Source organism: Heliconius melpomene, chromosome 5 (genome assembly GCF_056956725.1).
Source record: "Heliconius melpomene rosina isolate 202511_hmr_F chromosome 5, ASM5695672v1, whole genome shotgun sequence".
Taxonomy (NCBI): domain Eukaryota; kingdom Metazoa; phylum Arthropoda; class Insecta; order Lepidoptera; family Nymphalidae; genus Heliconius; species Heliconius melpomene.
This window is the reverse complement of record NC_140393.1, coordinates 6,277,186-6,292,641: the sequence shown is the minus strand read 5'-3', so window position 1 is coordinate 6,292,641 and position 15,456 is coordinate 6,277,186. Positions and strand designations below refer to the sequence as shown.

Below are 15,456 nucleotides of genomic sequence, written 5' to 3'. Positions count from 1 at the left end.
TAATTTCAGCAAAATATTAATTTATATCATTTGTTAATTATAGATTTAATTTACATTAAATTAATACAACAAATATTTTTTTTTATTTGTCAGTATATTTTTATTGCTCTTGGTTGAAATAAATCAGTTATGTTATGGATATAATATAATTTTGGATGGATATAATGAACATAATATAATTTTTAATTTGATTTACTTTTATGTGTTAACTTTTGTGTGATAATACAAACTTTAAAAATTTTTTTATAAAACATTAATTCCTCAAACATACTTATTTTACATTATAAATTATATGAATATATACGAGGTGTGTTCAAAAAGTAAGGTGACTTTGTATTTTTAAGAAAAAATATTTATTTATTTATCAATATTTATGTTGTCCCCTTCAAAGTAATCCCCCTCAGATACAATACACTTATGCCAACGGTTTTTCCAATCGTCAAAGCACTTCTCATAAGCACTTTTCGGTATAGCCTTGAGCTCTTCCAGCGATGCAGTCTTTATCTCTTCAATCATTTTCTCTCTCTCTCTCTCTCTTCAAAATTTCATGGCACGAGCCAAGCGATATACCAACATCCTCAGCAACTTCTCTGATAGTGATTCGACGATTTTCCAGAACAATTTTCTTCACTGCTTGAACGTTTTCATCAGTTGTTGACGTGCTTGGGCGTCCAGAGCGAGGCTCGTCATTGGCATCTTCCCGGCCATCTTGGAAGAGTTTGTACCACTTGTAAACATTTTTTTTACTCAGAACAGTTTCACCATATGCCACTGTCAACATTTTAAGTGTTTCGGAGCACTTTATTTTATTTTTTACACAAAATTTGATGCAAATCCTTTGATCCATATTTTTCGATAGCAAGAAATCGCCGAGCACGCAAAACACTTATAACCTTTACGCCTCTCCCAACCAAACAAAAAATGCTATACACTTGAAACTTGGTACAGATGTTCGGGAAGAGTGTACCAACATCTATATATATAAAAGGACTTGTCCTCACTGACTGAGGTAAGACGCACGCACAGCCGTAACCGCTGTGCGTAGGAACGTGAAATTTGGACAGATGTTTACTTTCGTAATCTGGACATCCACTAAGAAGGAATTTTGAAAAATTTTTACCCTAAAGGGGTGAAATAGGGGTTCAAAGTTTGTATGGGAAAAAAAATTAAATCGGCACCGATTTTTATGAAATTTGAAATTTAGATTTTTAAAAGTATTTAATTGAACACATGTTTCATCGTTTTCCAGAATTCTCCCTCTAAGGGTGCAAATAAGGGGTTGAAAGTTTGTATAGATTTTTTTTTAAATCGGCACCAATTTTTATAAAATTTGAAATTCAGACTCTTAAAAGTATTTAATTGAACACATGTTTCATGGTTTTCTAGAATTCTTCCCCTAAGGGTGCCAATAAGGGGTTGAAAGTTTGTATGGAAATGGAAAAATCTTTTAAACGCCACCGATTATTATAAAAATTTTAATTTAGACTCTTAAAAATATTTAATTGAACATGTGTTTCATGGTTTTCTAGAATTCACCCCCTAAGGGTGCAAATAAGGGGTTGAAAGTTTGTATGGAAAAATCTTTAAATCGCCACCGATTTTTATAAAATTTGAAATTTAGACTCTTAAAAATATTTCATTGAACATAAGTTTCGTGGTTTATTTTAATTCATCCCCTAGGGGTGTAAATAAGGGGTTAAAATTTTATTTAGAAAAATCTTTAAATCGCCACTGATTTTTATAAAATTTGAAATTGAGACTCTTAAAAATATTTTATTGAACACGTGTTTCAAAGTTTATTAGAATTCACCCCTAAACAATAAGCAAGCGAAGCTGCGCGCGTCCACTAGTAACAAAATAAAAAAATCGATAATCGAAAGTACGTTGCCCGCCAAATTTGAAAAGTCACCTTACTTTTTGAACACACCTCGTAAATTATCAAGTGTAACTGAATATTGTTTTATAATTAAATTGTTCAATTATTTTCAATTATCATGTACACAGTATTTTATTAAGCAATAGTTCATTTATAATTTTATAATTTGTAGATCTATAGACAATCTATTATAAGCTGCAGTCGTTAAACATAATTATAATATAATCTGTACAAGTCTACATTGGAGTGTCAACTGTCAAGAGAAATTAAAATAATCGTTTGATTGTTTGTTTTGTGTACAAGACACAAGTACATATTCTTATTCAGTATTCCTTTTTGCTGACTACCGAAATTTTATTTTAACTCTGTTTTTATTATATACATATTTTCCTATACTCTAAAACTATGTCTGCCACACATTGTGCTATATTAGGATGTAAAGTATCAATATACAATAGCCCTATAGGGGTTTCTTTTCATTCGTAAGTTTACTAAATAGCAGATTCATTTATCTATAGCAGTTTGTATTTAAATTTAAATTATATATTTTTTGGAACGTTTGGCAGGTGTCCATCTTCTAATGTAATGAGGAACAGATGGCTTCTCGCTTTAAGAAATAGATGTGCCCTACTTGACTGGTCCAGAAGTCGGATATGCTCCAAGCATTTTGAACATAAATATTTTAATTCTCAAAGAAAACTCAAAGATAATGCAATACCTACTCTATTTCCAAGTACTAGTAAAAGTCAAAAAGTAAGTATTTTTGTAAGAACTCAAATCCGGGGAAGTTTGGATACTGTTCAAGGGGCCTAGCCAATTGAGCAATACAAAATTCTTATTCTAAATAATTCTACTCTTTACAATTTTTACAAATTTCTGCTACCCAAAACTTATTACTAAGAATAAATACTATTTCTTAAATGTTTTAATATTTTTTAAAATCTTATTCTATATTAACAAGTATTAAACTTATAAACATTTAAATGTAATTACTTAAAGAGAGGAGGAGGAGACTCTTTGATACTCTCTAAGATCTAGCCAATTAAGTTATGGAGGTACATCAAATTTTGTACTCCCTAATTTTATGTTCTTTTAAGTTCTTCAGTCTTTATTTTTGTAATTTTAGAATTTTTGAAGACTTAAACGAAAATTATTGTTGATTATTTTCAGTTTGACAACCCACCTAACAAATCCAAAATTGAGAGACATCTAAATAGACTAACTCAGTCAGAACTGATATCTGATATAAACAATAGTATTAAAAGAGCAAAGGAGCCGGCAAATTTGGAAACTATGATCACTGATGATTTAAAATGTAAAGTGGATGCAACAAGAGAAGCGCAATTATGGCTTATAATAAAAAAACAAGAACATCTAAACTCCAGACTGCTTGACAATGTTATTCACAATAAAAAACATGTTGAAATTTTGAAAAAAAATGTGGATCAAACTAAGTCTTCAAAACAAGATATGGATCAGAATGTGGAGACTTATAAATATATTGTAAAATGTCTTCAGGAAAAACTTGCAACTTTAGAGGAACAAATTGAAATTCTGACTGCTGTAGAATCACGCTAATAGTCTTACATCCTTAAATGTTCAAGGGATCAACAAAATATAATATTGTGAAAAAGAGTGAGGAGGAGTTTGCACTCATATTCCTAAATTTTGTATCATGACATTTTAGAATAGACAATTTTCAAACTGTCTGTTAAAAATTATTAAATTAAAATTTAAATTTAATAATTTTTAACACCAAGTTTAACTATGATACTTTAATAATGAAAATTTAATAATAAGTTTACAATAAAAAATAATGCAAAACCAGTTTTAAGTAACTTTATTCATATATTAAATTTAACCCGATTACATCATTATGTATAAATAAATCAGTCAAATAATTGTTAAAATAATAATAATAATTGTTTACACTTATTATACTGTACTTTTAATATTAATTGTGCTTGATCTTGTACTCAGTCTTGTAATTATACTATTTTCTTTTCAATTGTTTTTCAAAGATTTCACGCAGTTTACTTCTTTTATTTGTTTTGTCTGATAATGGTCTTCCCAAAGGTATTATCTCCATTTGTTGTAAACGTCGTCTAAACCTTTGGTAAAATTCTAACACATCCGGATTTGCCCAAACATGTCTAGAATCAAAATCTAAAACTCTTAAAGTGTCTAAACTCTGTGCTCTACTAAGTGCAACATACGCTTGGCCAGCTTCAAATATTTTAGAAAGTGACATTTCTACACAATCTAAGGTCAAGCCCTGTGATTTGTGTATGGAAAATGCCCAAGCCAAATTCAAAGGTACTTGCCGTCGACATAGTAATGATCCGTTGGAGTTTTTAACATACCAACGCTCAGTCCTAGCCGTGTATTCTTTTTTGTTTTTAAATCTAACAACTGGGAACCCTTCTTCAAATCTGACAACTACTCCTCTAGCTCCATTCACTAAACCTGCATTGACATTTATATTCTTAAGTAACATCACTTGTGCTCCTAATTTAAGAAGTAGTTTTGATGGTGCAACAGTTTGCATATCTAGGACATTGGTTGCATTTTCACTGTCTTGAGCGGAAAACAATTTCTCTTCGCCATTTAAATCATTTAGCTTTGAGTTGTTTATCATTTTAGAGTCGTTTGTATGTGAACAAAGACGGGTGGCCAAAATGCCATCACTTTCAATCTTTTGTCGAGCTGTTGCTAGTAAGCGTTCACTTATTTCTTTAGTCACTCTGCCTATTCTAATGTTGTTAAGAATTGTAATAAACTCCTGATCTGTTTGTCTATGGACTTCCTTTAGTTCAAAGCAAAGTTCAATGCATTTTTCCCAACAAGTAGATTGGAAACAAAATCTTTTCCCTGACTTTCCCTTATCAACTACAGGCGGGAGTTGTAGGAAATCACCGCAAAGAATAAGCTGAATGCCTCCAAATGGTTTATCATTTTTACGTACATGCCTTGCAACAGCTTCTACTTTCTGGAAAAAGAACAATAATTTATTTTTTCCGCTGAGTAGGGCATTTGAAAGTTAGGATTTCTCTTATCTTATCTTATATCCAGCCTCTAGATATCAGGACACAATTTATAAAGGATTACTGAAAGTTATTTTGCAGCAGTGATAAGGCTCTAAATGTAAACATGAATTATTTTCATTTCCTCAATCTGGTAACAAAAACAAACAAAGCTTGATATTGATTTCCACTAATTAACACACAATATCTTGAAAATTAGAAAGTGGGAAATGGAGTGCCTTAATGCTGGACAACTTCATTCTGCCTATCCATATAATATTCACAGCATGAAGCTAAAAAATATATAAAAACAGGGCTGTTACCTCAAAAAATAATCCATCTACCATTGATATTTCATCAATAATAAGATGTTTGCATTTTCTCCACTTTTGTGCAACTAAAGGCAATTTTGTGGCTCGTTCACATAATTTCTCCAAAGATCCGCTACCATCACCAATACCAGCAAATGCATGTAATGTAGTTCCACCTAAAATAATAAATGGATATTTTATTTTTTTTTATACTATTACAAATAAATTTATACCATAATTGTGAAAAAGTGATAAAAATACCAAACCTTTGTCTTAAGCTAAGTTATTACCAGAGGATGCAGCTGCACAGTGTCTAACTGTAAACACGATTGTGGGTTTAATTCCCACTCAGGAAAATGAATTAGTTTCCTGTAATCTATCCTGATATATGTAGGATATAGTATAAAGTTTAAAAACAACCAACCTATATGACATGCTGCAACACCAGTTGAAGCTGTAGGCATAGTAACATCTGGGGGTAAAGCAGCTACTATTCTTTTTAATAAGAAACTCTTTCCAGTCCCTGCAGATCCGGTAAAGAATATATTCTTTCCACTAAGACAAGCTTCTAAGACTCTTTGTTGCTCAGTGTTCAGAGAACTAGTAGTTGTTAAAGGGGAGGGTGAATAAAGTTTTTTCGGTGCTGGTCCTTTGTTAATATCATCCAATTTTCGTTTCTTGGATGGCGGGGAAGGAGTTGTTGTGGACGATTTACTTATCTTACTTTTTGCACTAGTCATATCAGCAACAGTAACAGGACTTATATCTTCAAATGCCTGTGCTTTACCACTTAATAATTTAGTTCGCATAGTTTGCTTAGATGGAGTTTTATCTACAGATTTTTCTTTGTCTCCAGTCATTTTTACAAATATTGTTCGTAAGAATGATACTAAATTTGTTGGCGGTGCGTTAGATATGAATAGTGTACAATGGGCTTCTTGAAATTTAATACTTGCTTTGCCCTCAATCATAAATTTCTTGAAAACATTTATACTTTTTAATGCTAATCGAATAGGAGCATGTTTTTCGCTAGTGATTTCCATAAACATTTCACGAAACTCATTTCTAATAATTCGCATAGAAGCCGTTTTATAATTAATTTTCCTCGTAATAGATCCCTGAGGAGTCATCCATTCTAAGGTCACTGCACATGATAAAAACGATTCCCCGGATTCCATTTTATAACGAATTGATCTTTAATTCATAATTTTTTAAACGAAAATACAAAACTATCAGATGCGCGCGCGCATAAACGGTAAGATCAAGGACCCTTTGACTTTGACAGCTGACTTTTAATTTTGAAAGCTTTTTTATTATTAATAGTTAAAACATTGCCATATTATTGATACTTAAATTCATTATTATTTTTTGATTCTTGCAACTGGCAAAACGTATGAATTTTGTCACTTAAAAATTTCTCTAAATCAAGTGTAACAAATTCTTTATGGTTACAGAATTACTAATAACATTACTTTTACTTTACTTAAGTTTTTTTTAGAGCTACTGGTACTAAATAATAACGCACCAGTACCTAATATACTTGATAGCACATCATTACGGGGGCACGCGTACTTACTTAATGAGGGAAGAGGTGGCGCAGTGGCAGAACCATGTGACTGTAATCGATCCAACTTAAAGAAATGAAATGTTGAATATTTTCATTTCTTTGCGACGCTGACTTGAGTTATGTCACTCAACACGCAATGCCTTCAGAATTTGACGGAAAGTTAGGAGGGGAGTGTCTTAATACTGGCTCTCTCTGCCAACCATGCGAAATACAGCGTGAAGGGGAAAAAAACTATTTAAGTTGGACGTTCTAGTAATACATATATTTAAGTTCAACATGAATTATTTATATAAAAATAAATAAATCAGCGTCACGCTGTATCCCGCACACAGCAGGGTAGGCCCCTGCCTAGTGTTAACGCTGGAACTGAACACCACGTTTTGTCTTTCTACCTGAGCGAGGAATTTAAATTAACATTTAAAACATTATTCCCCTTTCCCTTCCCCATTAATAGGAACCAAACCCACAATCGGCCTCAATCTTAGATTATATTAATATTAAACTGTCCGTAAGAACAACGAAATTGAATACTATTTAACTAATGAAAATATTGGAGCGAGCGAAATGAGTTAAACGGCAAGAATTTCAATGAAAAGTTATAGTTTGACTTCAAATCGGTACTACTCAAATATAAAAAACCGGTGACGTACGTGTCCGACTCGCCAACCTATGCTTTTATTCCAACTTCAGAACTGTACCTCAACGAGAAGAACCTATAAAATTACTTTTTTTTGGCACTTGTATTGTAATTCATATTGACTTATTAATTTCAGATTGATACTTTAACGGGATCTCGAGATAAATGGTCTTGACAGATTCAGATCAGACACTTTTTCCTTTCAAGGTAGGTACGAAATTCTTAAAATATTATTTATGTGAAATTTTATTGTAAATAAAACAATATTCAACATATTAATTCAAATTAAAATTTCGAAAAGCTTTCTATATATATATAGAAAAATTGCTGTTAAAAGAGTTATACCTACATAAATATGTATTAAAGTTTTCTATGCATATGCAATAGAAACAAAATATAATTCAATTGAATTTACAGCTTCGAAATTAAATATAATTTTATTTCATTGCCGGAGACAAGCTGTCATTTAGCGGACAGCTAATAACTCATCGGCGGCCCGTAAAAGCGTCTAAATATAAACACACTGTCAGAGGTAAACAAAATACTCCATGTATTTTCAAATGCATTTACGGTTTTGATGGCATATATAATTATTATAATTATAATTTGGTTCAATAGTTCAATTTGGAACTACCATCGACGCTGGTGGTCGTGGGTTGAATAGAGGGAACCTAGTGTTAAGACATTCCGTTCCCCACTTTCCTCCAAATTTTTTTTGGAGGCATTGCTTGTTGAATGGTGGGACTTAACGCCGCCGCTTTGCCTTGAAAGCAGAGCGAAGAAATGGAAATAAACTAAATTTATTAGATAAATATTTCATTTCCTTTAAATGAAATTTCATTTCCTTTAATTTAAATATTTATTTTTAAATTTGCAATTTAATATAACATGTGTATTTTAGTTTTAATCTACATGTATTAATTGTAACAATTGTTAATATAAGCATAAAATGTATAAATTGACGATACGATAAGCAGACAGAGAACTAATATCAAGACTTGTCCGACCAAAATCGGTTACGACCAAAATTGCTACAGTGCTACCTAAGCCGAATTATAAATAAAATTAAATAACTAAATTTACTCTTATTACTAAATGAGATACTTCCGAAAACTGCTAAAACTCAATTATCAAAATCAATATGAAAAAATATTTAACATTATTGTTATAACAATATCAAAACAACTCAATCCATCAAATGGGAGTCGAACTCACAAATATCGCTCGCAGTCAACTTCCCTCATCTATTGTGCCTCAGTGATCAATAAATTTAATTAAGTGTATTATAGTCTATTCTTACAGAACATTAACAGTACCTATTTTTATAATAAAAAATCCGAGTATAAATTATATTTTTGAATTACCGTTTTGATTTCATTAAACTTATTTTAGGCTGTCACACGCATTGCTTTTATTGAAAAACGTCGTTCTGAATAGTACCTACCTCCCTAAAACTTTTTAAAAAATACTTAATATTTTTTTAACAAAGTAGTTCCATTTAATAATACTTGTAATACGAAATTCGATCTCATCACAAAGAGTGTTTTATATGAACGGTGGCCTGCTGAGAAATCCGCATCCACTACATGAAGGGGTTACGTCATGCCGCCAGCCCTGAAAATTATCTATATCTATACTTATATTATAATAAAATCGTAACGGATCGTTGTTTGTACATGGCTATAAGAAAAAAATATTCGTAGCATTTAAACACGTTATAGAATGGAAGACATTTTTTTTGTCTCATTGTCTGTACGTTTGTTCACGTTAATCTCAGAAACGGGTACGCAAATTCAATTGTGGGTTGTACTAAACTGTTTTATTCAATTATCTGAATGCTTTTTAATAGGTATAGGTAGATATTGAATTTAAAATGATATTATTGTTAGAAAACGAAAATAATGCCGATTAGTGAATTAATAATTATATAGTTCAAGCGAGGGTAGCCGCGAGTCGTTAGGCTAGGGACTAGCTTAACGAGATTTAGCCAGCCAATTATTTTGAGATAAGGCTAGGCACTAACCCAGCCTTACCTCAAAATAATTAATTTCAAAAACCTCGATGCCAAATGACATATGACATCATCAGTACATTAGAGTAATGTATAGTTAGTAAAATTTGTAAAGGTAACCTCTAAATATACCTACTGATTACAACATTATATAGGTATGTTCAAATCTATTGAACACCTTTGTATAAACTATATTTTTTATTTAATATTCTATGTTTAGCATAGGTCGTAATTGTTAATGATTTGAATAAATTTAAAAAGAATCACTTTTTCTTTCTTGCAATGTATGCCTACATAAACTAGACGAGTCATTTTGTTTTCTGGGCGCGACTATCCTCCGGGTAATAATCGAATCCACGAATGCTGAAATTTCAGTTAGGTACATTGCGGCACGATCGATGGTATTTTTTCACAGCGGGGTAGGCAGAGGGGATCTTTCCGCCGAATTCTGGAAACATTGCGTGTTGAGCTGCGGAACTCAACGCCGCGCTTTGCCTCGACACCAGAGCGAAGAAATAAAATTTTAAATATTTCATTTCGTAATAATTAACATAGCTTCAATAAGGAGATATATAATTTAATAAGCATAATAAAGTTTGACACCATTGTGGCGCAGTTGCAACATCTCTGTCATCACGTTTCCGTTGTGAATTTGAATCTCACTCGAAAAATGTTAAATTTGCCAATCCGGTAAACGAATCCATTCGACACTCGTTATTATATGGATCCTTAAGTGCTTAGACAAGGCACGCAAAAAAAACGGAATGGAAACGGAAATGGTTGAATATAGAAAAACTTAACAAAGAATATTAAATCTAATGTAAACATGTATTTATTAAAGACATTTATATATTAAATATTAGGTACTATATACATACTTATTAATATTTTAGGTCCGTCACGTCGCCGGGTACCTAACGCAGTGCCAGTATAATAATATTTTATTATCATGCGAAATCTGAACGGATGCTGCTACTAAAAGTATCAACGCTCGTAGCTTCCAAAGCTAATATATTTATTTTCATAATCATTTGAAATTATAAATTGTTGAAAGAAATAAGGTCAATAAGCCGATACTTACTTCTCTGATATAAATATACAAACGATCAAATGATCAGATGTTAAGGATCTTTATGCATATATAGCTAGCTTTTGCGTACGGCTTTGCTTGCATTGGTGATGAAATGGAAATAAGAAATAACTAGATACCTTTCTCCGTAGATACAGTGGGTTACATAGGAATTATTAATGTTATACCCTATTACTTCATTGGTAAGTGGATTATCAATGTTAGTTTATAATATTAATATCATGGGGGTAGGAATGGTGGGGACGGGTGGGTGGTCCGTGCCCACCACAGAACAGGTACCTACCCACCCCAGAATTTTTACTAACAAAAAATTATAATCGGCTGGGAATTGATTGAGTGTAAAACGACTGGTTGTGGTTTCGATCCCCACTCGAGGAAGAGAAATATTTACTTAAAATTTATATTTCCCTTTCTTCGCTTTGGTGTAGAGGCAAAAGACGGCGTTGAGTTTCGCCACTCCCCACGCAATGCCTCTTTCGTGTTACCATACTCACCACTCTGATGCCTACATAGCATATTTCTTTTGTTTACGCTCTATCCTACACATAGTAGAGTAGGCAGAGAACTTTCAAGTCTAGTGTCAGTGTCAGTGTCAGTCAAGACACTCAGTTTCAATTAACACTTCCGCTTCCCACTTCTGCCGAATTTCGCTAATATGCTTGTTAATTTACATTTAAGTTTGATGATCTAATAGTTTCCTTTACGAAATCTACAACCTAAAACACTTTTAATTAATACTATGTAGATACATAAATATATTTCTCAATCAATATTCATATTTTAAAAAAAATACACACGAATTGATAACCTCCTTTTCTTACAGAAGTCGGTTAAAAATGAATATATCTAATAGGTAATAAATAAATATATAAATGGCCACCTACAAAGACATTCGCAGCGTAGTTACCTAATTACATTTTAGTTTTCCGTCGGTGGCTCCGTGGAACATGAAAGAGATGCATTCAGGAAACAGACAGTCACATTGGCATTATCCAGAATTAGCAAATGGTTCCCTTGTGTGGGTACCTACCTACCTACACTGTTGGACGACAAATTCTTCGCTATTAAACTTTGCTTCCAGTAGAGAATATTAATTTAATAAATATAATGGGGCGCAGGGTACTGTAAACGACAAGTTGTGGGTTCGATTCCCACACGAAGAAAAAAATATTTAGTATTTTCATTTCCTCGCCCTGGTAATAAGGCAAAATGTGGCGTTGAAATCCGCCATTTAACATCAACATATGAATATAATTGAAATTAATGATTAAAATATTCAAATTAAACACGTTTATATTAATAGATAGACAATGCATCAATATAATTAATTAAATCTATATTTTCACATGACGAATAGTGATATTTCACAAATACCCAATGTATGAGAATGTAGAAAGCGTCTTTTACGAACGGAGGACTTTATCAATGGAGGAAATAAAAATCCTTTATAGTTTTTAAGATTTTAAAGCTTAGACTTTCATAGTTGTCCTTATCCACAAAAAATATACAGAAACCCTAAAAATACCATAAATATCCTCCTACTATTTCAGGTTTCATAATTACTATGCTATTCTACAGTAATATCTAAATAGTTCCATGCTTATATTGCCTCTGGCATGTAATTAGGTAGTTGGCATGATTCCGAGTAGGTGGGGAGCTAGCGTTACATGCTTCTGCTGAAACAAAACAATTCGTGTGAAATACCGGACAATGCAGGGTGAGGTGGCGATGCACATACCGTCACCGTAATTAGGATAAATTAATATAAATATGATTAAAATGACAGAATATACTTTTATTAAATTAGTGAATCAATTTTACATTTTTAAATATAAATTATTATATAAAAAAAATACATTTAAAAATATAAAAAAACCACTCTTCCGAGGGCGGGACAAGGGTCCAAGCCATCGGTGGCTAGGGCTCCAGAGAGAAGAACCTCCGCACAATACGCGCTGTCTCAAGTAACACTGCCTTCTGTATCCGGTTCTTGATCTAATTATTATTAAAATAAAAGATCGATTTAAAATATATATATCGACTAACACTTCTTTTTGCTATGTTAATTTTTATTGTTCCTATGTAATTGCAGTACAACACAGCTTTAACTCATTCTGCAATCAAAATACCTACTAAAGTATTTTCGTGTCAACAATCTATATTAAATTAATATAAATTTAACTTAAATGGGGAACGGAGTGTCTTAACATTAAGTTCACTGTCTATAGTGTGATTTTGATTAAACTTTTAAAAAATATATATCATAATAAAGGAAAATCGGAATATCTCCACAAAAAGTGAATTATGGTGCGTGTAGTCCAACGTCGTCGGCGTCGAGAGCACCACACATGGGACGCATCTGTGCGCAACTCGCTGGAGGTGTACCCTGAAACCCGTACTCATAGACATGACTGGAATTTAAAATAATTATTATATTAAGATTTTATATACTACAATATAAGTATAAGAAGTCTTTTCTAATTGTTTAGGTATTTCTTATTAAAGAATATATCCAATTAGATATAATAATAGGAATATATCGAATAATAATGTAAGAAACTAGCACTTTAAAAGTATAGTTGGTAAAAATATACCTTGAATGTTGAATGAAATTAAGAAAAATGTAATTTTATTTTATTTAAACGGCATTGTGAAATGTGATAGGCAAACACCTATATACTGTACCTACTCTTAAGTTATGTATGTATGTGAAAGTAAATAACCTAAGAGTACAGAAAATAATATTAAAAAAAATCTTATATAGAATAATAATACGTTTAAACTATTATATATTAAAACAATTTACCAAGAAAGATATAATGCCATTTTCACCATCTGTGACGCCGACTTTGTAACTGAAACGCCTATTATAGTTTTAAAAATGATTTCCTTTAAAAACTCGCTAATTCCATTCATGTTTTACGAACAGATGGTCAGGCGCATTAATGAAAGCTAATTGAAGAATAGAAGACAATAGGCTGTTATCAGCAGCGCAACAGGTAATGCTCTCATCCTATGGATAGCGCACACGTGTGACGTATTTTCCTTAGCAGCTGCCGAACTTACAGCCTCGCAGATGTTTTATGGCGTTGAACATTTCCAAGACTATTTATTATTTATTACGATATTGCCGTTTAGAACCTAATCTCCGTTTTTATTATGAAACAATGGTATGGTATGGTCATCACGGTCACTATTTTTGGCATGTTGCACGCAGATGTGGGGTTAGTTTGCGTGGGAATGAGTGCTTTCCGCATTTCTTTAAAGTACTGTAACTATGTCTAAGTTTAACTTATTATTTTCTTAGAAATATTCTATATTACCAAAATATAATGAAATAATGTAAAAAAATAAATCGTCCACATTTAAGGATTATGTAGAATTAAGTAAATATTATGTTGAAAATTAAGATAGTTTACTTAAGTGACATTCAATAAGTATAAATTCAACCTGATATAATCGAAACAGATTCTTTTATATAATAAATTAAGTTCAGAGGTAATCCGATAAGAATGAATTAAGTATATATAAGTAAGTAATCCTAAATTTGCATTTCAAAAATTTGTAAAATAACCATAGAATATTTAAGCTTCACAAATAATATTTGTAATTTTTTAAAGATGAGACAAACAGATCGTTAGATATCGATCCTTAGTGAAACATATTTACCAAGCTATCTCAAGCAGGTGTCACTTACCACAGGGAACTGCTAAAGTTTGAAAATAAACGGTGGTGTCGTAAAACTCTTAACTAAATAAACTTGCAGGCGTTAATCTCCGGTAAAACATCTGTGCCACTTCTAACAAGGGGATGATGTCTTATCTGTTGGTACATTAGAAGGATTACAGTCATTGATATTTACTGGGTAATCCGCTACCATTAAGGATTGGAAGTATGGATTTTTATTTGTATTTTGAAAAAAACATGTTTTAATACATATTTATGTAAATATAATTAAAAAAGGAATTATAAAAAAACGATAAAACATCAGTTTTTAATAAGATTAACATAGTAGATATGTAATCCACATCTATCTATAACAATGGACTTAAGCGATGCCAATAAGCCTTTTGGCATAATGTATATTCGTTTAAATACATCAATTTGATCTACCTAATACTAATTTAACCTCAACTATTACCAATTAATAATAATATTACTCTTTATTGTACACCCATAAATCATGAATTACATAAATTGCACCATCATAAATTATGAATATCATTGTTTTTATTAAATCATTCATTGTCTTAACCATTTTTTAAAATCAAACCTTAACCTATCTCTGTTAAAATCTTAAATTTTTAAGTAGTTAATAGAATTAATGGTTAAATTATTAATAAAATTAATAATTGGAAATATAGCTTTAAAGATTTTAGTGGGTAATAGTGACAATTGTCTCATTATCATTAGTGAGAAACACCTAACTTAATTCTTCACCATCTGTTCCTACACCAATATTATCGGCGTAAAACTTAAAACGTGAGAAACTTTACTTTTAGATAACGGTAAGAGCATTTTATTTTATGAATGAAGCAAAATACTTTAGAGATTCCCCCGAGTGTTTGGCAGATGTCGAAAATATGACTCATGCGCATGAAATTAAAATTTAAAATATCTACTTAAGTAGGTAATTCTATTTGCTAAAACTTTACACAAATATATATATGGCTATATAATTTTTTAGTACATTTGAATTAATGCATATATTTATTACTTATTAGTATGGGATAGGATAGGACTAGGATATGGCATAAATCGAATTCGAAATAATGGTAACGTACTTTTAAACAGTAAAATTTGAAATTTAACATTGTAGGTACCCCAGGTTCGCTATATAACAGGGTAGACAGAGAGAATATAGTGTTAAACCACTCCGTTCCGCATTATCCCAAGTAGCAATCGAACCCACAACCGTTTCGTTACAGTTTGTGTCTCTAT

At 31.6% G+C, this 15,456-nt stretch overlaps 2 protein-coding genes across 2 annotated transcripts; one reads left to right on the top strand and one right to left on the bottom strand.

The window, feature by feature from the left end:
- Positions 1-2,129: 2,129 nt before the first annotated feature.
- Positions 2,130-3,515, top strand: LOC146539069 (uncharacterized). Its single transcript, XM_085185664.1, has 3 exons — positions 2,130-2,358; positions 2,443-2,629; positions 3,047-3,515. The coding sequence occupies exons 1-3, from the start codon at positions 2,282-2,284 to the stop codon at positions 3,452-3,454; spliced, it is 672 nt and encodes a 223-aa protein (XP_085041790.1). The 5' UTR covers positions 2,130-2,281; the 3' UTR covers positions 3,455-3,515.
- Positions 3,516-3,699: 184 nt separating this feature from the next.
- On the bottom strand, positions 3,700-6,502 carry Pif1 (Pif1 DNA helicase). Its single transcript, XM_085185663.1, has 3 exons — positions 5,635-6,502; positions 5,223-5,386; positions 3,700-4,865 (listed from the first exon to the last, which is right to left on the bottom strand). Exons 1-3 carry the CDS (start codon positions 6,386-6,388, stop codon positions 3,870-3,872), a joined length of 1,914 nt encoding a protein of 637 aa, XP_085041789.1. The 5' UTR covers positions 6,389-6,502; the 3' UTR covers positions 3,700-3,869.
- Positions 6,503-15,456: the final 8,954 nt, after the last annotated feature.

Coding starts and splice junctions, on each gene's coding strand:
- LOC146539069 (XM_085185664.1), top strand. CDS start 2,282: ATGTCTGCCACACATTGTGCTATATTAGGATGTAAAGTATCAATATAC. Junction 2,359..2,442: donor ATAGGGGTTTCTTTTCATTC/GTAAGTTTACTA, acceptor AACGTTTGGCAG/GTGTCCATCTTCTAATGTAA. Junction 2,630..3,046: donor GTACTAGTAAAAGTCAAAAA/GTAAGTATTTTT, acceptor GATTATTTTCAG/TTTGACAACCCACCTAACAA.
- Pif1 (XM_085185663.1), bottom strand. CDS start 6,388: ATGGAATCCGGGGAATCGTTTTTATCATGTGCAGTGACCTTAGAATGG. Junction 5,387..5,634: donor TGTTGCAGCATGTCATATAG/GTTGGTTGTTTT, acceptor TTATTATTTTAG/GTGGAACTACATTACATGCA. Junction 4,866..5,222: donor TAGATGGATTATTTTTTGAG/GTAACAGCCCTG, acceptor TTCTTTTTCCAG/AAAGTAGAAGCTGTTGCAAG.